Source organism: Ochotona curzoniae, unplaced genomic scaffold (assembly GCF_017591425.1).
Source record: "Ochotona curzoniae isolate NIBS_2020 unplaced genomic scaffold, NIBS_Ocur_1.0 scaffold_3208, whole genome shotgun sequence".
Lineage (NCBI taxonomy): Eukaryota > Metazoa > Chordata > Mammalia > Lagomorpha > Ochotonidae > Ochotona > Ochotona curzoniae.
This window is the reverse complement of record NW_024467106.1, coordinates 43,388,565-43,415,465: the sequence shown is the minus strand read 5'-3', so window position 1 is coordinate 43,415,465 and position 26,901 is coordinate 43,388,565. Positions and strand designations below refer to the sequence as shown.

Below are 26,901 nucleotides of genomic sequence, written 5' to 3'. Positions count from 1 at the left end.
GCAGTAAAATGGAACTTAAAAATAAACTTAGGGGCTTGGTGCAGTACCGAAGTGGCTAAGGTCCTTGCCTTGCATGCACTGGGATCCCATTTGAATGCTGGTTCATGTCTTAGCTCCTCTGCTTCCCATCCAGCTCCCTGGTTGTGTCCTGGGAAAGCAGTGGAGGATAGCCCAAGACATTTGGACCCTGCATCCACATGGGAGACCCAGAAGACACTCCGGACTCCTGGCTTTAGAATCAGCTCAGCTCTGGCAATTTGGGCCCCTTGGGGCATGAACCAACACATATAGAAGACCTTTCTCTCTACATCTTCTTTTCTCTGTGCATCTGCCTTTCCAATAGAAATTTTTAAAAATCTTTAAAAATAAAAACTAAGTTTATTTCTGTATATGATAATTTTAATGAATGCAATAGAACATTAATGCACATTGAAAATCACTTGTTGATCATAGCTTTTTAAATATATATTTAATCTATCTGTAACACACTAATGTTTATTGTGCCATAAATCCATGTGATACTTGAGAGGAGGAAACACACACAAAACAAGTTTTGATTTTTACAAAATTTAAACTTATATTATACAGTTAAAAATCATTTAAGTATCCACTAGGATAGTAATACAATATTTAGCTTTTAAAATAGCAGAACAATGCTAAAAAGTAAGGAGAATCTTACTAATTTAAAAGCCACCCAAAGAGGAAAAAAATTCAAAGAAAAAAGATAATAGAATTTATGAAACAAGATAGTTTTAAAAACCTTGTAATAATAAAATTTCCTGATGCTATTGTTGCAATTGACACTCAACCAAAGTTGCACAAGCTCTGTTTTCTCTCTCTTTCCACTGTCTGTATTATAAAATCACATGTATTCCTGGAATATATCCAACTTGCTTAAAATGTATTGTTTACACACTTCTGGTTTCACTTTCAACACATTGATTAGGGAATTTGCATTCATGTTTATGAGTCATTTTCTTTTTTAGGGGAGTATAACCTTAATTTGGCTGTAATGAAATGAGCTTTTGTGTCTTCCTTTCTTTGTCTTTGGATTTATTTTCTTGTATTTCATAATTCCTTGGATTTATGCTTAGGGTGTTAAGCTTAGGAACATTTTGTATTTACCAAATATTCAGCTAAAACTTTGGTTATTTCCCATGGTGTGATAAGGAAGATTTCACTGTCATTCAGTTCTAAGTGTATTTAAATTTGTGTATGGCTTCTTAACATATAAATTATGTGCAAGTTTGTTCAAATTATTTCTAAATATATGGAGGCTCCAAAATTATCTTTGTTAAGTCATCTGTAAAAACTACATTGTGATTTTTAAAATAGTCTGCATATTGTTTCTTCAAAGTTCATTGAAATTGTTTAACTCTGCTACCTAAAATTTGATATTTCTTGGAAGTAATACATATTTCCTAATTTGAGGGTACAAACTTCTGTTTACATACTTAGCATTTTTAATGTATTTCTCCAGCTGTTAGTAGTTTTCTTAACTTATTTGATTGCATAACTATTTGACTTTAATAGTATTGGCTAATTTGCTGATTTCTTCTTGTGGTCTGTTTGAACTGTCTCAAATTTGTATTGTTCAGTAGGCATATCTTTTAAATTCTTTACCTTTTCATAATTTATCGGTCATATTTGTAAATATTATACCTTTTTCTTTAGTCTTTTTTTCTGATACAGAGCTGATATCAGACAATATATCTATATTTGTCTCAGATCTTTTTCTGTTCTTTATTGTCAACCTTTTTCTGTGAATGTCTAGTGTCAACATATCATTGCTTACAACCTGATGATCTTTACATTCTCTGAGCTATTTGCATTCACCGTTATTTCTGATGGAGTTGAATTTATTTGGACCTTCTTATTTTGTAATCTGTACCACTTTTCCTATCCCCCCCCCTTTTTTTTTGCCTTTTATGAACTAGTGAAGGTCTTTTTACATATATTTCACCTCTATTAGTTTAAAAGTCATATCTCTATGCCTGATCTTTTGGTTACCCTAAATTGCAGCACACATATTAAAAAATAAAAGTGGTGTCTATACATACCTATTCAATAATTTACATCTATCTGTTCACTCAGATACCTATCTTGTATGCTATTACTATCAAGCATTCTAGTTTTATTTTTATTTATCCCAGATTAGATATTTCATTTATTAACCCCATAGGTAAGAAATTTTATTTAGCCAACATTTATTCAGAGATTTGAAAATGTTTCATTTTTTTATTCCATTCTTTTTCTTTTTTTTTTCCTTTTTAGCAGTAGGCATGCTAGCCAAGTTTGAAGAAGAGTATATACCTGACAGACCAGGCAGGCCTCTCTGAAAGAACTGAGAGCCAAGTCTGCATTCAGCCTGGAGTTTGTGTTGATGTTTAGATATAGGTCATCTTTTTCTCCTAAAGCCCAGGTGGAGGGTTTCCTGAATTTGAAATACCTAAAATTCCATCCAAAATATCACAATGGACTCAATACCCCACTTGGAGTAGAGTGGGGAAGATCCCCTTAATTGGGAAGGGTAAGGACTCACTCAACCAGTTAAAGAATGATAATACTTTTCATGTATTAATTCTGGTTTTTGGTATTGCACGAATTTCCATTTTCAGCCACACAAAAAGACCTACCCAACAAGGTTCCTACACTAGCAATGGCTTAAATATGTAACTCTGGTCTTCTCCCAAGGCTTGCTTTTATGCTTCTTCCCTCATATGTCCACACAAAAATTCTCATTTTCTTTCACCACTCTTATATACTCACAAGTTAATGACTACATTGACATTGTCTACTTGGGGATGGTGCCATGCCATATTAAGTTAAACCTCCACCTGCAGTGCTGGAATCCTATATGGATGCTAGTTTGAATCTCAGTTGCTCTACTTCTGATCCAGCTCCTTTCCAATTGTAGCCACATGGAAAACCCATAAGATTTCCCAGGCTTTTGGCTGTGGACTGACCCAACTGCAGTAGTTGTAATCATTTGAGGAGTGAACCAGCATAGGAAAACTCACTCTCTCTGTTTCTCCCTTTCTTCTTTGTAAATCTGCTGTTCAACTAAAAGTAAAAAAAAAAAAAAAAAAATCCCTTTGTTGCCAGTGCCATATCTCAAAAAGCTAACCCTCCTTTAAACTCCAGCATTCTATATAAGCACCAGTTCAAGTCCTGCTGTGTAACTTCCAACCCAGTTCACTACCAATGGCCTAGAAAATCAGCATAAGATGGCCCAAAGCCTTGGAACCCTGGACCCAATGGGAGACCTGGAAGACCCTCTTGGCTCCTAGCTTTAATTGACTCAACTCTAGTCATTGTGACCATTTGAGGGGAATTCCTCTTTGTCTCTCTTTCTCTATATTCATCTGCCTTTCATATAAAAATAAATCTTTAAAAAGTTCTCGCTTCAGAAGTAACCCATAATCTTGTTTGGGTACAATGGATGAAGGTCCATTATCTCTACTTCCTTCAGGTTGATGTTTGGACATAGAGCTTGTTGTAGGTATTCTTGACTTGGGTCCTGTTATATGGTGTTTGAGGGTGGCCTTAGGAAAAAAAAATGAGTTATACAGCCCGGGGGGTTGGTGACATCATTCAACAGAATTAAGAGTTTTTTATAGATCTATATAATAGATAGATAAAGTCTACCTATTGAGTTCCTTAAACTGTTACTACTCTACAACACTCTATTGAGTTCCTAAAAACATTTGCATTTTTATTTGCATGAGTTCTGTTTGGTTCTTTTTCAAAATATACATTATAACTCTTGGTGTTTGGTATAGGATATGGACAAATTATGTCTTAACTGTCAAACTAAATACCTGTCTCTAAATATTTTCAAAAAATTTGATAAGCACTTTACATCTTCCTCTTTTGTCTTGTGTCTGAAACTCACTCTTATTTTTTTAATTTATCTAACGTTGTTTCTGCTGTCCCCTTTTCATGTTCTCTCATTTCCTTAATATGTATTATCACGGTCATATACATGTTCATGTTTTTGATATTTAAAGGCTATGCACTTACAGAAAAAAAATTTTAAATGATTTATTGTATTGGGAAAATAGATGAGATTTAAGGAGACAAGGAGAGACCAAAAAATCCACCATCCGCTGCTTCACTCCTAAATGGCTTCAATGGCCAGAGCTGAGCTAATTCAAAGCCAGGAGCCAGGAACTTTTTCCAGGTCCCCCACGTGGGTGCAGGGTTGAAAGGCTTTGGGCTGTTCTTTGCTGCCTTTCTAGGCCATAAGCAGGGAGCTAGATGGGAATTGGAGCAGCCAGGACATGAACTTACACCTATATGGGAGCCCAGCACTTACAGGGTGAAGATTTAGTCTTTAAGCCATTGCACCAGGCCCAACTTACAGGAAGTTTTGGGGGAAGAATGATTCTAGAGTGGGCTGGTGATTATTCAAAATTGAATTTTGTACTGTCTACACCAAGTGAGTGTGTCCAATTTCCTCATTCGTAAATTTGTTAGTAAAAACTCCCTTATTGCACCCATACCCACATTGAAATAGGCAGATGTCTTCATTATTACATTATCTGCATCCAAGTCAGAGTTTTTTTTTTTTTTAATTGGACTGTTTGTATCTGCTCATACTATTTTTAAAGAAGCTTCAGGTTTTAAGAGAAGTTTTGGTATCATAACAAAATTGAGCAGAATATGAAGTTCTCCTAACTCTCTCTCTACTTATGTGCACAACCATGATTAACATCCTCTGCATATCAATATCTTTCCTGTAATTGATGAACTCTGACATTGCCAGTCATCATCACCCCAAAGTCTATAGTTCACGTTAGGGTTCACTCTTCCTGTTCTTTCTGCACATTTTCAAAAATATGTAATGACATCCAAGGATACTTCGAAAAGATGTGGAAATGGAAATAAAATATTAAATTATTTTGTAGTCTTTTGAATTCTGTGCAGTTTTTTCATAATGTGCATATTTCACAAACATTTTCAGTGTCCCTCTCGGTTGTCTGTCCACCAATGTAGTATTGTACATAACTATGTCACTGCCCTGAAACCCTCTACACCTCCATCATCAAGCCAGGAGAGTCACCAGTCTTTGTACTATGTCTACAATTCTGCCTTTGCTAGGAGATGAGTGTTGTTTTTTATTTTTTCTTTTCCTACTTTAATCTTTGAGTGTTTGACATTTTGACTTGAGTTTGATCCTCTTTGATAACTTCAGTCCATAGACTTGTTTCTCTCTCTTTTCTTGTTCATAGAGACTAGTAAACTAGAAAGGACTCACCAACTAGCAACCATCAGATCCCTCTAGAATCAGCTTCCACAACTCTTCTCTGTAGTTAAGCTTCTCATTACCTTTTGGTATCAGAGGAGACTTCCTTAGCAGTACAGTTGTGTATTTAACAATGTTTATATTTTTATTTTTATTTAAATTTAGCATTTTTAAGTGACCTGTGGTGTTATGATTCTTCAGAGTATCTAGTCCAATGTATTATTACAAGTGGAAGTTCCTCCATTTGTTCTTTGACAGATAGTATGGTCCATCTGTTTGGTGCTTAACTCAGACTAGACCCATGGAATATGACATAGTCCTTCATGCTTTCTGTGTTCTGTAAGACACAGGCAGAGAAATCAAATGTGTAGCAAATGTAAGAGGAGGCTGTGCCCAGAGTGTGAGGGAATCACAGTGGAACCTGCCTGCTGCATCGTGAGGGTAAGGAGCTAGAGAAGCAGCTTGAGAAGTGATACTTGACCTGTGAGTCAGGAAAGGAAATAAGAGGAGGCCAGACTGGTCAAGGTCAGCTAGAGGAGCCAAGTATAGAAAGAGTAACACATATTCCAACTGAGAGTGTGGGCTGGATGAAATGAGGTAGGAATAAGTGAGACTAGAAAACAGCCAAAATTAGGTAACTTTCCTACAGAGAATTTCTGCAGTATTTGCTGCATTGCGACAATATATTGAAAGAAGGAAACACAGAAATGACTTGTCTCAAGATCTGTAAGAATTACAAGATTTGTGAAAAGTTCATGGAAGATGAAGTAAAAAGATTATTTTCTTTTGGCACAAACAAAATTTGAAATCCGTGCCCACTTCTATTATAATACACATTTTCATGAACTTTGGAAAAACCCTCATACTGATGGCTTGAGAATGAGAAGCATTTTAGCATTCCTTTCCTTTTGTACTTTTTTCCAGATTCACTATTAAGGGGAAACACAAAGAATAAGGTTGTTGAATCTCTCCAAAAAATAATCCTCCCATTTCAAGGGTTTTTTTTTTTTTCATTTTGCCTGTAATTCTGTCATTAGGATAAAAGCTTGATTTATGGTCTTCAATGTCCGTTTTTGCACTTTAAATTATAAACACTATGAAGTTGATAAGGAGAAAGCATTATTAGTCACACAAACCTATGGTAAGTTTAACCTTCATTAAGTTAATCAGTTTGCTCTCTTCTGTATTCCTTTTTATGTACTGCCTACTAAAACAAATGGAGCTTTACCAGAAAGAGAAAGGGAATATTGACCTAGGAGCATGTCTGGGCTGGTTTGTGGATGCCATACTTTAAGGTTCAAAGGATAACCTAAAAATAGTGGATTTTAAAAATCAGAAAATACATTTCTCTACTTCTTATTTTAGTTTCTTAAAACATATCCATGCTCCAAAATCAACAAATAAGAATTATGAGCACATATGAACAAAGCTGAATGCTGTCATCCATTAAACTTATAACCCAGCAAATTTGGCACATGATACTGTCAAATTATGCTCATAAGTTAAGATATTCATGTAAGTCACTTTAATTAAGAAATGAGTTTTAGAGGCTAGAAACACGTGTTCTAACATATGGTTTGAAAACTATTGTCACCATACCTATGATTAAATTCTTAGAAACCCAAGATATTTATTTTATACAATATTAAAATATAGCATTAACCATAGTCTTGGGTGTCTAAACTATGGATTCTGATCCAGAAGTTGAAAACCCACTAGAAAAGAAAGGGAGTAGTCACTAAACTCTTTTCACTTGGCCCATAGTAATCTCACTTTCCTTCATGTGAATATCTAAAAGAAAAATCTAGATTATCTTCATTGGTATTCTAGACAAGTTTGAAAACATCTTGTTTCCTTTATTTTGAAAATGTGACATAAGTGATTACTCTATCTCTTGGCAGAATGACTTGTAATAATGATCAGGATGAAGGGATCCAGAAAAAGAAATCCATTCTGTTCTATCGATGGGCAAATAGATGACTTTCTGTGTCACCTACCTGACTTGTAGCCTTCTCCTACTTAAGAAGTATCTTGAATCTTAACGTCATTCTTCAATGAATTAGTTAAATAATCAAAGTGATCCAAGTAGGAGGATGGCCTTAACTTTGCACGAACTTACTCAGATTAACCTTAAATTGTTTCCTACAAAATTTTTTGGTCAATGGAGTACCCAGAAGTATTTTATGTCATTTACAGTGCTGCCTTATTGCTTTTTACATGCAACAGTTGATCATATACAGCACCAAGAAAACGCAAAGTACTGGCAGAATCCAGTAATAGCCAACTATCCAGCTTCAGGCAACATCAGATGGGTTATAAAGAGATTGGGAAAGACAGATGAAAAACAAAGAATGCTAGAGTTTATCCAAAACATCTCACATGACATTTGTGCTAGAACTTCCAAGTCCCAGGAAGCAACTTCAGACTTCATATTTATCCTCCATTGCAATCTATCAAGCTCACACTTTCCCAGCTTGTAAATAGAAATACAAAGAATTTGTTTTGCAACACTGTCAAGCAGTAGTGACTGCTTAAGTATTTATCTAAAATTTCTCCTCCACTCTAGGCTTTCTTCAACCTGACGCTCTACCACAAATATTTTGCTAAACACAGTCTGAGAACAAAACATTGTATAATTATGTGCTTGCAAAATGAAATAGTATGCCCCGTAACAAAAAGGGTAACAAATTACCTCTTTCACATATGATAATGTTTTGGAAAAGGAAGAGAACACTCATTTTAGACTAGAATAAAAAAATATCATAAAAATCTGAAATGCTGATTGATGTAAAGATACTGCTAAATTGATTCTAATTCCAAAAAAGGGACTAAAAATAATAGAAAGCCTCAAGGAATGAATACTTTCAAAATTGAGCGAATTTAAGAGTCTAACACGATAAACTACAACCAGTCTTGCAAATACCTCTGGGGAATTAGATTCCAAAAGTCTGCATTGTTCAAAGGAGAAAAAATAAAAGTACTGAAATGAAAGCTACCCAAAGGGGGAAAAACATGAACTGTTCATAAGAAATGTTTTAAATGTTTTTACATAGATCAGCCCTCGAATGCCTGAAGCCATTAAAAACTACGAAGGCAAAACATTTCTTTGCAGATAGCAAAGCCTAAAGAGCTAGTAAGATTGTGCAGATAATGTACATTATCTTACGTTTTGTATTTCTTGTATTTGGATCTGAAGGAGCACACATATATCTTTGTCTAAAAACAGCAGATTAAAGCTATATAGAGCACCAGTAGCAAGTGAACCCTTAGGAGGCACATAATAGGGCACATCCAAAACTTTGAGTATGTGAGAAAGTTTCTGTATTATTTTACAAGATTAAAAACTTGTAATGATATTGTTTTGTTGCCCATGAAAGTGATCCAGAGTAAGCCAATAAGACACTGAATAATTTTCATAGATGTTCATTTCTTTTGAATGTGTTCTTTTCCAAAAGTACTGAGACAGGTTGGGGTACAAAAGGTGGCAACGGCAGCAAAGCAGAGGGGGAGAGGGCATGGATTTTAACTAGGTGGCAGTTAATAGACAGTACTTAAACGTTTTTATTTTGTGCTAAGGAAAAAGAACAGAAATAAGAAATTTAAGACTTTATCTAATGTGGATGAAAATATGGTATTCCATGTCCCTTAATTCTGGCTTGAAAAGTCATTTGGCTTTTTATAAAGGAAGAAAAATGAGCCAAGAATGCCCTTTGCCTGCCGTGGCACCACTCTCCAAAATCTACCCAGTTCTGTTCTTTGCAGTCATAGTGATGTGTTGGAGATTTAAATATTATGTTCTTGAAATATAATAGAATTGTATCCATACAGACTGTCTAGACAGGGCAGGGACTATGTCTGTTTAATTTCATTTTACATAGCAGCTAGCAGTCTTGCACAAATAAATGCTTTTGATGATGGTGTTGATGTTAGTACAAGCAGGTGGCCAAACTTTTAGTGGATAAAACTCAGTACCTCAATGTTAGCATTTTATAGTGCATGTATATAACAAAAACTGTTGTATAAAGTTTATAAATGTCTGGCTGTTTTTGAATAATAAATGATTTCAGCACATTTTATTTTTCTTAATGTTGCCCTGTTAAAATTTGTTTACATGGAGGAGGAAATATCAATCTGCCTATTCAGAAAATAGCAAGATTCCCTGCTCGATTTTTCCAGTTTCTAAAATGTTTTAGCACTCTTTAAACTTTAACAGAAAGAAAAATAAAAAGAGGTGTTGCATCAATTAGGAAACCATCATGATTTAAATTCTTAAAAGATTTCAGAAAAGACAATCAGTGTTTATAAAATGAAAAAAAATTGCCTTTATTGCATTTATTTAATATGTTGGCTATTCATTCCTTGAACAAATGTACCTGGCATACAATTGAAAGCTAAATAGTCCGTTTTTGGCCTCCTAGACATCAGGTTTTACTTGAAAGGCAGGTGATAAAAAGTCAGCAAAATGCATAATTTATACGGAATATTTCATCCTGATTGTTAAGAAAAAGAGGAGAGGTAAACAGAATAAAGAAGATGCAGTGGCAGTATCATCCTTGAGATAGCTTCATTGAATGGGGGTTCTTTGGACAAAGACTTAGCAAAGTTGAGGTAATTTGCTAAGTTACCGCTGCGTAAAGAGAACTTCGAGCAGAAGAGACAGAGAGTGCAGGAATCCTAAAATAAAAGTCCACTGAAATGTTCAAGAGGTAGTCGAGAATTGAGGTGATTACAGCCAAAGCAGATAGGGAAGCGCGATGTGATGGAGATGATCTCTTCGGTGAGGATTGTGCTTTTGATCTGAATCAAACGAGGCACTATTGCAGAGTTGTAGCAGAAAAGTGACATCTGCTTGAAGCTTTAATGCTATCATTCTAACTGCTATGTTGACAGAAGTTCTAGGAAAGCAACAGCAGAAGGGGAATGAGGGAACTGCTGTGGGAGTGCAGAGCAGGTGTGATGGTGGCTTGGACATGGTTGTGGTCAGATTGTGCAGACTTTTGTGTATTGAACTCAACTTCTTGATGAATTGGTTGTGGAAAGTAAAGATGGTTCTAAGCAGTGTTTCTCAAAGTGTGTGGTTACCAAGCCAGCAATGTCAGCAACTTCTGGGAGATGTTTGAAATGCAAAATTCCTGGGCTTCACCCCAGATCTATTGAAATAGAAACTCTGTTGGATGAGGAGCCAGCAATCTTGTGTTCTATCAGGCCCTCCAGGTTATTTTCATATATGCTTAAGTTTGAAAACTGCTACTACGAGGTTTTTGCCCCCAAGAAAACATTGAGTCCACATTAACTGGAAAAGGGGGAAATAAGTAAATAAAATGGAGGCAGTGAGGGGGCAGGATGGAAAGATGAGGAAAGAACAGGAGTTAATGGTGTTCAAAATGATTTGTTGATGCCTTAGATACCCAGAAAATGAGTAAACAATTGTATGTAAGTAGTCATAGCTTGGTGTTCATGGAGGCTTTGTTGCAGGAACCCTTTGGGATATCCAAATCCACTGACTGTTATGCCCCTTATATAAACTGGTATAGTATCTGCATATAGCCTATATTATTTCATTATATCCAGATCATTTCTAAAATAATTCAATGTAAAGTTTATATCAGTGGTTCATACACTTATTGCTTAGGGAATAATGACAAGAATAAAGAATCTGTACATGTTCAATGCAGATGCATTGAATTTTTTGAAGTATTTTCTATTCATGGTTGGTGAAATCCTTGAGTGTGGAAGCTTCAGAAATGAGGTGCCAACTGTACCTGGATGTAAATTCATGACAGAGGAGTATCTGAGTTTGAAATTGGAACTGAAACATTGATTATGTTTCTGAAGATAAAATATCATAATAGATTGGTGCATATTAAGGGATGTTTACTGCTCAGTGATTTCATATTAACTTTAAATAAAGAAACAAATTTTCAGTAATAAAGACTAACATAAATTTAACAAGTAATCCACTATTTGCATAAACATGCTAGGACATTGATTGAAAAACTTTAATGGAATGTTTTTCTGAAGCTTCCATCTATTTACTTCTATAATAAACTTCTATAACATCATTTATGATCACTTCTTACTGTGTTTGCATCAGGTAATTAATATTCCTGATATTTTAGGGTAAAACAAGATTTTAGAAGTCAAAGTAGCAGATAAATTTTGTGTTGTATTTTTATTTAAAAAAAAGTGTCAATTCAGAGTTAGAAGATAAAATAGACGCCTTACCAAGCAATTCTATTTTTTTTTTCTACTTTCTGTAAAGTGCATGTATTAGAACTGTAAGGAGAGGTGGTATAGAATTTAGGACAGTTCTAGAAGAAGAAAACACAGAAAAACAGATTTTTTCCTTTAAAGATTTGTTTGCTTATTTAGTTAGTTGCTTAGTTATTTAGTTAGTTGAAAGGTAGAGCAGCACAGAATGAGGGAGAGTCCAAGGCTGAAGGCAGACCATCAACTCCATCCTGTTTTACCCCTTGGATGGTAGGAGTCCCAGCATCTGAGCTATCATCTGCTGTCTTCTCAGACACAGCAGCAGGAAGCTGGATTCCAGGCAGACCAGTCAACACCTGTACCAGCACTTAAATATACAGGATGTAGCACCAGAGGTAGTGACTTAACCCGCTTGTACTACAACCCTGACCCCAGGATAGATTTTACTCAGTTACTACAGTATGTGTAGTCTCCTAAAATTAATTGCCGGTGATTTTTTTTGACACTATTGACTATTAATGTCAACTCTGTGAATAAAAGCATAGACACAGAATATAACATTTCTACCATGGCATTCATGCAAGGAGTTCAATGAAGCAGCATACGTATTGGAACAGATCAACTGCTGAATTTTAAGAGCAGAGGTAAAGCAAAGCAATGCCCCTTCTGAAAAGAAAATGTCTCTTCTATAAAGAACAAAAAATAGAAGTAATGCTTCTCATGAATCTGAGTTATATATATATATATATATAAAAAAACTTTTAAAGGCCTTTCATTTGCTGCCACTTTAGCTACTGCGATAGTATCTTTTGCACTTCACTCAGTGACAACACTCTGGGAAGCTGACCTTTTTCTGTCCCTCAGTGTAATATGATCTACCTGTCATCATCAGGGGACATCTGGGATCCATCTTATCTTTCCCGCTGGCTAGTTGATTAATCAGAAAATGTTTGGAATTGGATTCATAAATGGCAGAACTCCATGGATTTTCTGAATTAATTATATTGGGAGCAAATAAAAGGTCAGAAAATTTTTATTTAAACAAAATTTATTATTTAGTTTGGATAGAAAAAAATGGAAAGAATATTTAAAATTGGATAGGAAGAAATGTTATTTCAAATGGCTAGTATAGTAATTCATCAGCTCATCTGATTATCTCAGAGAAAACACTGTTAGAATGTAGACTGCACAGAGATGTCAAGCCACAGGTGTTAGTTTGTTGGAAATAGGTAGATCAGAAAGAATAACATGGAGTACTTTTTCTTGCTCCATTTTTACTGAATGGTGATTCTGGAGATATGTGAAAGTCTGGAAATAGGATTTTCTTCCTATTTTATGATTTTTTGGCCAAGTTTCTGCCAGGAGGATGGCTCAGATAATCCTAGACTTGTTAGTACTTTTTTCTTCATCTTCTGAAAAGCCAAATTCTGTGCAAAAATATATATAGCATAATTCATTTTATTCTTCATTTAAAATATCTCAGTTGAAAGCTTATTATTCCCATCACTAATGTTTATGAGAGCAGAAATCTCACATTACAGCAGTTAAGCACATTCTGCATTGGTATACTTTCGGGAAAACCACATCTTATGGTCACAACAGATCAACAGATAACTTGCTGTAACTAGCATAAAACATCTCTTCAGAAGCTGCTATCTCACATGACGCAAAGGAAGAAGTGTCAAATATTTCAAAACAGAGCATCAGTTACTAAATATTACTTTTATGAAGCTCACAAAGTATAGTAGAAGGCACATTGTGGCATAGTATGTTAAGTCTTAGGATCCTGTGTCAGAATACAGAATACCTGGTTTGAGTCTGAGCTACCATTCCTTAAACCCAACTTTCTGCTAATGTAATCTTAGTGAGCAGCAGGTGATGGCTCACGTAGTTGGGTCCCTACCACCCACAATAGATTTCCAGATAGACTTTGGGAGCCCTGAATTCAGCCTGATTCAGCCCTGGCTGTGAGAGACACTTGGAGAGTCAACTAGGACCTGGAAGATCTCCCCCCACCTCAGCCACACTACCTTTCAAATAAAATTAAGTAAGTAATAAAAAAAAAGAATTATAGAAATTTCATGGACCAATTAAAAGCTGATACCTTTTATGTGGCAAACCTCTACACATGTAAGAGTTATTGTTATTAGAATACTTGTGGAATAAGAGACTACAATGGCCGTGCTCAAATTTCCACCCCTTCTGCTGTATCATACCAGATATATTATATGTTCAGTGAATGTCCTGAACTGTGTATGTTTGAGGTTCAAACAGTGTTTTGCCAAATCCTTTTTCCCTTAATTTTTAAACATGAATATTTCAAGGGAAATTTGATTCATATGTTTCTGATTCATTTACACTTAAATCATCAAAATATTATTTTGTTAGAGCTATTTGAAGTCTAAAAAGCTTTCTGAATCTGTTGACTTCTTAATTCCTTTCCTTAAAACATGAAGTAGATTTTTTTTTACCAAGTACCAACAAACTCAGACATTAGAAAGATTCAAGTTCAGGTTCCAACTTTGAACTCTAGGATTTAAGTACATTCACAACCACAAAACTGTGTTTTCCTGTCTCTGCAAAATAAAGTAGAAAGGAAAGACAGTAGTGATTAGAGCAAAGGCATTGATGACCATTATTCTAAGAGATGTTTCTAAAAGATGTTTCTCCAGTTAGGAAAAGGTCATAAACCTAAAATAAACGTTCTCAATGCCATTAAATATAAGATCTTTGCAAACAAGAATGACAGTCTACATGTTGATTCTCTATAATGTATAAATATGTCATCTGCTTTTCCTACAGAAGAAAAGACCCAAAGGTCGTTTAACTTTATGTTTTAGTAGTTATATCATTGGATACTTTTAGTTGAACTTATTTTTTAAAAAAAATAATGAAAAAACAAACACATTTTGTCAAACCAAGGGGTTTCTTAAAAGAGTCTGGAGTTTTGTGTCTGTGCTATAATATAACATCATCGACTTTAAAATGTGTTTGGCATGATTTCCTTGGAAACAGAAAGAAAAATTATCTCTTTCATACCAAGAGACCTTAATTACATCTTACTCTTATTATTTGAAGGCAAAGGTGATTCAACCTAACCTAAAATTCCCTTGTAGCTGGTCCACTAGTATGTATAAACTAAAGGTTTATGAGAGGTATTTGGGACCATCCCACCTTCTAAAATCTCTCCATGTACTGGTTGACTGGGTCGCCTTCATTATTTCTTGTACTACTTACTAATGATGCTCTTTCCGAGGATTTGATAATTATTATGCAAATGAAGATATTTTGCTTGAATATTTTCAATTAAATGATCAGTTTCATACTGGGAGTTCCCATGCATGACCAAGCAAGCATGCAGATCATAAAAATCTAAATATCTTAAATCTACTAACAGGGAAAGCAACATAGTGACAGACATAGTAGTGTCTCAGATGGGTACATTATATATATCAAGTTGGAGGACTGTGGTTCACTACAGTGCTACTGTAGTGCAGAAGTTAGTAACAGTTCTAGGAAGGTATTCACAGAATTTATAAACTAGAGAAAGTCTTGTCTTTGCAACATGCGTCAGCGAAGAGATAATATTACATTAATTTATCCATGTTCTAAGAACAGATGAAGCAATCCCTTAGAATACTTCCTTTCATTTATGTAGTCTGTCATGGTTTCAAACAACTAATCTATTTTGTGATTTATAGTATGGTTTTGCTGGTTTCATTTTTTTTGCTTGATTTCTGACAATAAAGAAATATGTGACATATAAAACATACATGTATTATTTGTTTATTAAGTTTTTAAAGATTTTAAATTGTACTCTATAATTTCAGACACTAACAGGTCATCAATTGTAGTCATACTTTTCAGATAATAGTAACAGTCATCTGAGCCTTGTGGATTATTTTCCTTTATTTCACTGTTTTATGTACACACAGACACTCACACACACACACATATATGTGTGTATGTATGTATATGAAACAGCAAAATAACTGATATATTTTAATGATTTCATGTCATTCTAAAAGCAATTAAGTATATCTTAACTTGCTTCAAAAAACTTTGCTTCCTGAAATATCAGAGCCTTATATGCTATGCCACTAAAGTTTCCAAACAAAGTCAAGAATACCATTTTATAAAATACAGAGAAATGCTGTTCTGTGAATGTTTACTTTGAGATTCAAATAATCATTGAGTCCTCCAACATGATGTGGTAGGACCTATTGTCATGACCAGGGCACCTTCTTGAATTTCTAACACCTAAACAGGTCACATAGTTGCTCCAGTTTTTTATTTGGAACTGTCTTCTTAACACATATTTGTGCTGCTTCTTTTTCTCTAGGACTGCCCACCAGAAGCAGGTGATTTCCGAGCTCAGCAATGCTCAGCTCATAATGATGTCAAGCACCATGGCCAATTTTATGAATGGCTTCCTGTGTCTAACGACCCTGACAACCCATGTTCACTCAAGTGCCAAGCCAAAGGAACAACCTTGATTGTTGAACTAGCACCTAAAGTCTTGGATGGAACTCGTTGCTATACCGAATCACTGGATATGTGCATCAGTGGATTATGTCAAGTAAGTTTGGATTTCTTTACTTCTGTTTGTCCAGAAAGTTCCAACATAGCTTCACTAACTGCATTACTCAGTATTACCTGTATTAGAATTTATAAATGGCAGCAAAATTGAAAATTAAGTTTAATTTTACTTCAATATGCAATTGCTGTATTTTCTGTTAAGAAAAAGTAGATCAGAGGGTTTTTTTTTTCTTATGTGAGTGTCACTTGAATAAGAATAAATGAGAATCCTTGGGTATTGTGTATAACATACATGCTAGACTTTGAAATTGCCCCTGACTGGGTTTTTGTCTAAGCATGTGAGTGCATGTTTGTTTGGAAGCATTCATTTTCATCTACCTAGGAATTCAGAAAAATTCAGGTGAAATTAACTCTAACATCTCCAAGTAAACTGTAAGAGAACCTATTTCTTCTTTAATGTAACTCCTATTGTGTTGAAAACATAAAATAATTCAGACAGGTAAACCTTCAAAACAGGAAAGCAGAAAGGTTTGATCACTGAGGAGGACATGCAGATGATTAACAAGTACATAGAAAAAATGCTATTCAGCAAGGAAGTAAAAGTCAAAACTATGATGAGCCAGTACTTCACACCAGTAAGACTGCTTACCAAAAAAGAAAAATAGAAAGAAAAAGTATTGGTGAGGATGTGAGAAAAGCAGAACTTACATGGTTGATGCAAATTTGAAAAACCCATGCAAAGTTTCCTCCAAAAACTAAAAAGAGAGCAACCATATTACCTAGTAATCCTAGTCCTTGTTCTACATCCAAGAGAAGTAAAATCCATCTGTTATTCAGACATCTATACCCCTATGTTTATTGCAGCCAAGAAATGGAAACAATCTAAGTATCCTTTCACTAATAACGGCACATAAAAAAATGCTGTATGTGTATATGATAGGATATATTTCAGTCATAAAAAGGGATGACATCTCACCATTTTAAAAAAGATGGATAGAACTAGAGTCATTATCTTAAGTGAAACAAGGCAAAGCACAGAAAGACACATAGCAGACGATGTCATTTGAATACAGGGTCTAAAAGAGATATCTTGCAAAATTGAGAATATTGTGACGGTTTAACGAACAATGGGAAGGAAGTGACGACAGTGGGGATGGGGAATGGTTGATTGAAGGATACTAATTTATAGAAAGGTAAGAGTAAGAAGTTTTGGAATTCTACAAAAGGGAGCTATAGATACTGTTAATGCATATTTCTCCATTGATAAAAAATTGCAAGATTAGATTTTTAATGTTTTCACTATAGAATGATAAATGCTTTAATTTATGTATATATACACATACATACATATATTCATATATGGCATTACATAATGTATATATGTAAGGAAGCACCCCTTAAAAATTTAGAATTTTTATGTCTGTTAACATTTAAATATATAAGATTTATTTCATTTGTATTATCAACTAATAAATTTCTACTTGGAATAGGGAGTTAGTAAAATGAGAAACAGTATATTTGCCCTACAATGGTCAACTTTACTTTTAGATATATATTTTGAATTAGGATGATAAGCATATTTTTGCAGATAAAAACTGCTAATATTTTGTATTTTTCTTGAAAATGCACTTTTATGTTTTACAAAACAGATATTTTTAGTTATTTGCCTTTCTCAAGATGTTTTTGATATGAACTGTTCTCTCTCTTGAGAATCTTAAATATCCCAGCTAGCAATATATGACAAAATATAAAAATATTTCAATGCCTTGTATTTCAAATTCACCTATTTATTTATACCTTAAACTGATATTCAGATATGAAAAAGAGAAATTATAGTATAAATTGCTAAGGAGAGACAATGATAGGCAAGGTTTATGAGCATACGTCTGGAAGGGTTTACACCCCAAATGGCTGTGACATCCTGGGCCAGGCCAGTCTAAAACCAGAATCCTGAACTCTAACAGGAATCTGCCACATGAGTAACAGGGGTCTAGATCCCTTGCAAGCGTCTGCAGCTTTCCCAGGTTCTTTAGCAGGGAGCTGGATCAGAACCATAACAGTCAGGATTTCATTCCTAAATGGAATACCAGCATCACAAGTGGCAACTTAACCCGCTGTGCTAAAATGCTGGTCCCTGAAAACACTTCCTAAGATATATTGGTAATATAGAACTTCGCCATATCAAAGCTGGGAAGGACCTTAGTTATGGTATCTAGTAAAGCTTCAGGAATAGTAGAGACTTTTGAAGCAAGGAGTTCCAGAAAATGGGCTGTTTTTAGGAAATTACAAATAGAAAAACAGTAGTTCTTTAAGTATATACTTTGTTTGAGTAAAGGAAGAGAAATATCTACTTTGTAGATGAAAAGCTAAGGATGAGAAAATTTGCATGATCCTCTGAAAGTTACATGCTTGGTCATGGCAGAAATTCCAGGTCTCCTCTTCGCCAGTCCAATGTTGTTTTTACCGTAGTACTGCCAAATAAACCAAAATAAGCAAGACAGGGCAGTAATTAGGTTTCATTTATTTCTATTGTATGGGAGTTCAGCATGACATGTTTTTTTCTGGACTATTCCTGCCAGCTGGCTTCATGTTTCTTGGCAATTGAAAGAGAATCCTATCTCAACAACTAAAGAATAAATTTTATATAGAGTAGTTGTTGAGTGATCTTGCTGGCCGTTGGGCTACAAGTATAAACCTGCCTCTTTAGCTTAGATTGTTATGAGTCTGACATATTAGATTTGGGGACAAAGGTAAAGTAGACCATGTTTGAAAAGAATTATAATTTGCATGTCGAAATTATGCCTGGTTATTCTTTTCTTTTCTTTTCTTTTCTTTTCTTTTCTTTTCTCTTTCTTTTTGTTTTTTTGTTTGAGGAAATAATATGGTAAAACTGATGGGAAAAAATTTGTCTATGTTTAAGAACTAGCAAATAGTTTAGTTTGGCTGGTAAGCAGGCTAGCCCTCAACTGTACGGAGTAAAAAGAAAGAAGGAGACTGGAAGAAAATCACAAAGATTTCAATGGCAGACAAGAGTCCATGTTGGACTTTGATGGGCAAAAAACATAAACTTTTCTTCAGAAAGAGTATTCACTAAGAAGCTTAAAGCAGAAAGCTTTGGAAGTGAACAGACCAGTGAAGTGGAGGCTCAGAGCAGCCAAAGTTGTGGCCACATGTGAGACTGTGCAAGGGAACTGCCAGCGGGAACAGAGACTGAGTGCAAAAGCAAGAATGAATGAATGAATGAATGAATGAAGAAAAAGGGAAGGGAAGAGAGTTAGAAAGGAAGGAAAGAAGGAAGGAAGAAGAGAAAGAGGGAGAGACGGAAGGAAGGAAAAGAAACTCATCTTAGGATTCTGTTTGTAGCCAAACAAATGAGTTACTTATAGATTAGTTGGAATTTGATTGTTTAACAAACTCTGTGTGTGATCTTCCTGGTTCTCTATATTTCAGTCAGAGGAAAATGGGAGTACTTCACCTAATAATTCACCTAAAAATGGTTAGCAAACTATAAAGTGCTATAACTCAGGAAATACAGAATTGGAAAATATACTAAAGTAGTGGTTTCTTATATGATACTCTTTAATGCTATAACATTTCAAAGCAGTTTACAGAATAATAAGTGGGCATTTGAGTCAGCAGTTAAGTCTCTCCTTGGGATACCTGCATCTCAGAGTGCCTAGGTTCAAACCCCAACTCTGGTTCCACTTTTCCTTTTCTGTTAATGCCTATCCTGGGAGACAGCAAATCATCATTTGGTCAGTTACTGGAGTTCCTGCCACCTATAAGAGAGATCCAGATGGTCCAGGTCCTGACTTCAGGGTAGCCCAACTCTGATTGTTGCCAGTATCTGGGGAGTGAACCAGCAGAAGAAAACTCTCCAAGACTGTCAGTCTGTCTGTCTGAATCTTTGCTTTTCAAATAAATAATTAAAAAATTAAATGATTTACAGAATAAGTTAACTTCCCAGTTGAGTAAAGACTTTCAAAAACAGAGATCTTACACCTTATCCTTTCATCATCATCATTTCATAATCAAAATGCTTCATCTTTCCACCCTGATCAACCGTGTAATCATTATTAAAAAGTGATATTTATTTTAAAAAGAAACTAATCTTGGAATAAAAGTTCTTTAAATTCAGTAGTTTGCCTACATAGTTTGCATTATTAAAAAATGACTATCTTGAGCATTTTTTTCCCCTCCAGAGTTTAGGAAGTGTCATTAACAGTACTTCGAAGACCAATGTTTGGAAAGCAGTGCCTTTGAGATCATCTAGGCCAGTCCTGAAATATATCACTGTATTCAGTTGTGCTATTTTCCCAGGATCTCACAACTAGTTGTGTGACAAACTGGAATTCTAGGAGTGCCAATGTTTACCAGCATTTTTATTATTATTATTTTTTTTTTACTGCTCCTGATGTTATTTGTCAGCCTATGCTCAAGAGGCCAAAATTTTATCCAGCTTTAACTCTGACATTAATGCTGCAAAAACAGTAGGTTGACTGGTTATACTTCTTCAAATCTCTTTCTCCCGTTTCCTTCACTCCTTCCTGGAATCTGGCAGTTGTCCCCAGGGGTTGTTGCTATGTTGGTATCATTCTCCATCTAGGATGTCAGACCATTATCCTAAATCAGATGAAGTCAGAGATAAGCACACTTGTCAGAGTTTGCAGTAAGGGCGGAGCTGGGAAATCATGCAGCTTGGGAAGCAATCAAAGATTCACCACTCCAGTGTGTGACTTTAAATGAATTTCTAAGCAACACTTTCCTCATCTGAAAAATCAGACTAACATTGTAATAATATGATAGAATTTCTGTGAAGATTAAATCACCAATCACATTCATAATGCTTACTGTGAGATTGATAAATACTAGCTATTAGTATTAGTAGTATCCAAGTTATTTCATGCTGTCACTTTTTTCTTCTTTATCATAGTTCTGAATGCAAAATTCAACTAATTATACCATGCCCCAAATAAAAGATATTGACTTCCCAATGAATGAACAGACATTCTGTTATATTCCTATTCCAACCATGTTTTGGTAATAGCTCCACCTTAGACCATTTTCAACTCCTGATCCAGGGCAGTTAATTACATCCTGTACAGAGTTAATGAGCCATCACAAATAGGATCAGCTCTTATTCATTTATTTCCATTATCCAAATTACTCCTTTATATTTGTTGTAAAGCACAAAGTCCGTTTCTGTTTTAAGTATATTGAGTAACATAAATTACAGATAGAATATATTCTGCTGTTAAAATAATTTTGAGGTTATTTTTGAAAGCAAAAAGAAAAAAGTACATTGTTTCCCAATTAAGTACATTTATTAATGTGCACATATATATCAAAAGAAAAATTTTGATTATACACTGTACCTATCCCCATGAATTTGAATATTTATGTTACATGCTGCTATTTCAGAAAATAAATTCAAAAAGGAGAGGGAGAGTTCTTTCAAGTAATGCCTTATATAATATTGTTTTAAATGAATACTACAGTAAAGAAATAAGCATTAAACGTAGTCTTAGAAGGATTTTGATGTGTATACTTTTTCTGGTAACATTAAAGTGAACCATACTTTTAACAGAGAAGTTCTTTTCATTTTAATAATTCCTGTGGTGAGTAGTTTGAAGTGAATTGAATGGAATGATTATTTCTCCATCTCTGTGACCTGAGTCACTAGTATCAAATGACCAACAGTTATTCCAGAGACGATGATGTCAGAAACAAGGAGTTGGACACTTTTTTGTTTCGGATTGTGTGATCTAATTCCACATGGAAGCATGGTGTGACTTGAAATACTTAGTGTGTACTTTTGTTCAGTTGATCCTCTGGCAATCTGCCATATGTTGTGTAGTAAGGATATAAAGTTGAAGGGCCCGTATGATGGCTGAATTGATGAATCCTCTGTCTGCCAGTGCTGGTATCCCATAAGATACCAGTTCCTAGCCAGCTGATCTCACCATTCAGCTTCCTGCTTGTGACCTGGGGAAGCAGTGAAGGATGGCTCAAGTCCTTGGGTCTCTGTACCATGTAGTGATCCGGAGGAGGATTCTGGCTTCGAATTGGCTCAGCCCTGATCATTGGTGCCATCTAGAGAGTGAACTGGCAGGTAGAAGATTTCTCTGTCTCTCCTTTACTCTTTAAATCTGCCTTTCCAATAACAATAAACAATATTTTTTAAAAATTGAGTAAAATATCTTCCTTTAGGGATGATGTACTTACAGCATTATGGAAATTCAATAATTTGCTCTTTTGTTTTAATTTCACAAATGTCTGCCGAGGACTGTATCAAGTACCAACACATAAATGAGTGGGGGAAAAAAAAGGTTTTTTTTTTTCCTGCCTCGCTAAGTCTATGCATTGAGGAGAAATAGAACAAATATAGTAACAATACTGTAAGTTCCCTCACTGTAAAGAGGATGTTCTTTCAAACATAGGTTTGGCTTCACTGTTAACTCTGTTTGAAATAGTCCAGCTGTACACCACATAAAGACTAGGATTTTAATTTTCATTAATAGTAAAATCATTTCCAAAATTTATATATTATATTCAAAATTTTTAAATATTTTTATTGTTCATGGTACAATTCCTTAGGTTCAGGGATTTTTACTTCCATCCTCCCTCTGCCCCACCCCCTCCACTATTTTCCTCAATAATAATAGTATAGTCCTTCAGAAAAATTCAAAAGTCCATCGTTCTGTGCTTTAAGCCAAATTACTAAAAAATCATGTCAATATTAATTTTAGTAGTTGATAAATTTATATAGTAATTTTCATGGATCAAGAAAGCCTTATAGCTCAACTAAGTTAAGTTTCATTACCACCAAATGAGTATTATTGTTTTTCTCAAAATATTAATTGCTGGGATATTATAACATTGAACAATCTGCTCTAATCATAAATTCATAACTGAAGAATTAGAACTCAAACCCAAATATAACTTATATTTTCCCCTTTCTGTCCCTATTTTATTTTTTTCACCTTTTCTTTCAAATTTATTTATTTGTTTTGTTATTCCATGATACAGTTCCATAAGCTCTGAGATTTTCCTTTCCCTCTCCAAAAGCTCTCCCCCAGACTAATTTTCACCATATTCTTAAAATAGCATAGTCCTTCACAATCAGTCATAACTCTATCATTCTGCTATTTTAGTGTATCCTGCCCTAGTAGGCATAAACAGTGGCAGGGAGTCCAGGATTCTATTGTCAAGATACATTCAACAGTTTCATTGGGAGTTTGTGTTTGATTTGAAAGTAGAGATGCACACTGCATTATATCTTCACATCTGTATATGAAAGTCTCTACCACACAGTTATTCTACATCCCTTAAATGAAAAGCCATAAAACAAAGTTAATAACAGAGAAAAAAAGTAGGAAATTTGCAACATGAGGCTAAATAATGTGCTACTGAATGACCGTGTGTTGCTAAAGAAATATAAAGAAAAATTGAAGACCTTCCAGAGGTTTGGGGTTTTGTCAAAAGCCTTCTCTGTATCTATTCATATGATCGTATGGTTTTTATTCTTCAATTTGTTGATGTGGTAAATCACATTTATTGATTTGTGAATGTTATATGATTCCTGTAGTTCTCTTTTTCTGTTGTATCTCTATCTGTCTTTGATATTAAAATAATACTTGCTTCATGTAAAGAGTTTGAAAGATTTCCTCTCCTTCCATTGCTTGGAATAGCTTGTGGGGGAATGGGATAAGTTGTTCTTGAAACATTTGGTAGAATTCTGCCGTGAAACCATATTGTGCTTTTTCATTTGGGAGGGATTTAATTTCTAACTCAATCTCATTCCTTGTTATAGGTCTGTTTACATTATTAATTGCCTTATGATCCAGTTTTGGTAAATTGCATATGTCCAAAAATCTATCCATTTCTTCTAGGTCTTCTGATTTGTTGCATATAGTTGCTTGTAATAGTTTCTAATAATTCCATGTATGTCCGAGGTATCTCTTGTTGCATTTCCTTTACATCTCTGATTCTATTAATTTCTATTTTCTCCTTCCTTTTTATGATTAGTTGATTTTTTTCTTCCATTCATCTATTTGTTGATTTTTTTCAAAGAACTGGCTCTTTGATTCATTGTCTGAATTGTTCTTTTGGTCTCTATTTTGTTTATTTCCTCTCTTATTTTGGTTATGTCTTTTTTCCTGATAATCTTGGGATTGTTTTGCTGCTATTTTTCTAGCTCCTTCAAAAGTATGGTTAACTCATTTACCTGGTGCTTTTCTAATTTCTTAACATAAACATTGATTGAGATGAACGTTCCTCTTAACACTGCTTTCATCGTGTCCCATAAGTTTGGCTATGTTGTATTGATGCCTCCATTTGTTAAAGGCAATTTTTAAATTTTCTCTTTGATTTCCTCTATAATCCATTCATTCTCCAGGTTGTTTCATGTCTTCTGGGGTATTTTGAGTTGTTAGTCTCCAGCTTTACTCCATGATGGTCAAATAAGCTGCATGGTATAATTTTGATTTTTAAAATTTGCTGTTGCTATAAAATGGTCAATCCTGGAGAAAGTTGCTTATACTGATGGGAAAAAAAAATGTGTCCTTGGTCTATAGGATGAAAGGTTCTGTAGTTGTCAATTAAGGCCATTTGCTCTAGTGTCTAGGGAGCACTATTGTTTCCTTGCTGAGTTTCTGTCCCATCAATCTGTCCATTGATATTACTGGCATATTAAGGTCCCCCACTGTTATTGTATGGGAATCTATTTTCCCCTTAAATCCATTAATATTTGTTTCACATAACTACATGTTCTGATGTTTGGTGCTTGTACATTTATTTTGGTGATTGTTCCTGCTGCATGGATCTTTTTATCATTATATGATGTCCTTCTCATCCCTTTCCATGTTTTTCATGTCAATGTCTATATTATGTGATGTAAGAAAGGCTATGCCAGTACGTTTTACCTTTCCATTAGCCTGGGATATTGTTTTGTCATCCTTTCATTTTCAGTTTCTGCATGTCTTTGTGTCTCCTGTAGGTGATAGATAGATTTTGTTTTGTGATCCAGTCTGCTAACTCTGACATTTGATTGATGAGTTTAAGGTATTTACATTCAGTGTTTATATGGAAAGGTAGTTATTTGGTTCTGTCATTTTAGCAATGGGATATTTGTGTATATATAGTAATTATTAAATACTATTAGGATCTACAGTGAGAGAAATATAGACTGTGGTGAATTGGGAGCGAGGGTGGTTAAGTAAGACAGACTCAGAAAACTTTTAGAATGAGAATTGACCAAAGGGTCAAACTAGTGTATAGGATCAAATTCAGAGTGGACAGATTGGTAAAGACATTGTCAGGGTTTGTGCAATGAAGACATGTGTTCAATTACTTCACGAATGTTGGAGCTAAGTTGTACAGAGGGGGAAAATACAGCCACTGACACTCCACATGCAGATGAAAGATAAGGATGATGTCAGTTTTAGCAAAAATTTTCTGTGATGAGTGTAGTGGATTTAAAAGTGACAAAAATTGGTGGTAGAATGAAGAGAAAAGGACAAGTTTAAAAAGAAATCAGAAAAAAAATCTATGTTCCAAATATATACATGTGGTAGTTGGCTAAATGAAATGTGAGAAGAAAAAATGACTTTTTATCCAAGTTTTTAGTTTGTGCAGAATATGATGCTGCCAGTCACTGTGATATAGAACATAAGAGAATAGTCAGATAGTAATCTGAGACAATGCAAGTAACCCAAGTTAATGTATATATAGTTTAATATCTACATGATGATATAGAATAACACATGACATTTGGTCAGTGAATTTCTTCCTGTCTCTTAACTGTTTTGTTCATTTAAATTTTTGTTTTCTTTTTTTGGGAGGCTCCAGAGTGACCCTGATGGTCATTGCAAGAGAAGGTGGGGAGCCAAAGTTGGAAGTAAGTAAGGACCAGGGAAAGTTCCTCTCCCGAGTCCCAAAGGAAGTTTACTGTTCTTCTGTTTCTGAGGACTGCTCAGTGCTCCTGGCTGTTGTTCTGATGTCATTCAACCCTACAAGAAAGGATCTGGGCTTCTTCCATCCCATGTGGGAAATTGATAGGGAATGGATGACCTCAGAAGGCACTCCAATTCCCCGTGGTCTCCCTGGCAGTTGGAATATAGTCCTTGGTGCCCATACTGATAGTGCTTGGTGAGGATCCTGGAGTCTCCAGGGTTGGGATACAAGTCTCCTCTTGTCCTCCTGCTCCACTTTGGAGTCCCCCCCTGCTGCTCTGTGCATATGACCTCCTGTTAAGAGGCTGTCAGGATCACTCATGGATCCCACTATATGACTTAATAGCTTTTGCTAATGTCTAATGCAGATTCAAGTCTGCTGTCTGTAAGTTTTCTATTACAATCTTGATAGGTTATACTTAACATCTTCCTCACACACTCTGAGAAGGTGGAAGATTTCTCTGCTCTCCTGACCCATTGCAGAATAACATAGGGTATTAAAAGCATATCAGGCGTTTTAGTTCTTTGATGTAGATCATAAGCAGTATGTCTCTCATCGATTGTTGGCTCATTGGTTACATCACAGTATTTTATTGCATGTGAAACAGGCTGTTTGAGGTTGTAATAATATCACAGTTTACAGGATCAGATAGACAGAGACCAACAAGGGAAGCTTGGAACAGACAGGAAACAGTCAGCTTGGACTCCCTTATACCTTATTAGGTAGGACACAAAGATTAGTTGCTCCTCACTAAGGTACTGAAGATTTCTCTGCACACCCCTCCTAAAACTGTTCTGCTCCTCAGTTGTTAACGTATGGCATGTTTGAGTTATAAGCCTCTTTGGACTATCCTAAAATTCACAAAGTTCAATAAAAATCACACTTGGATACTATAAGCCGCTAAATATAAAAATGAAAATAGACATGAGGTTTACAGCAGCAGGTTGCAT

The 26,901-nt window shown here is 35.0% G+C and overlaps 1 protein-coding gene across 2 annotated transcripts in view; it reads left to right on the top strand.

Moving 5' to 3' along the window:
• Positions 1-26,901, top strand: part of ADAMTSL1 (ADAMTS like 1) — a 385,347-nt gene that overhangs the window by 74,903 nt on the left and 283,543 nt on the right. For both annotated transcript variants that reach the window (XM_041004529.1, XM_041004530.1), the window contains exon 4: positions 15,801-16,037. In XM_041004529.1, the coding sequence (XP_040860463.1) occupies positions 15,801-16,037 (237 nt within the window). The remainder of the gene's footprint in view (positions 1-15,800; positions 16,038-26,901) is intronic.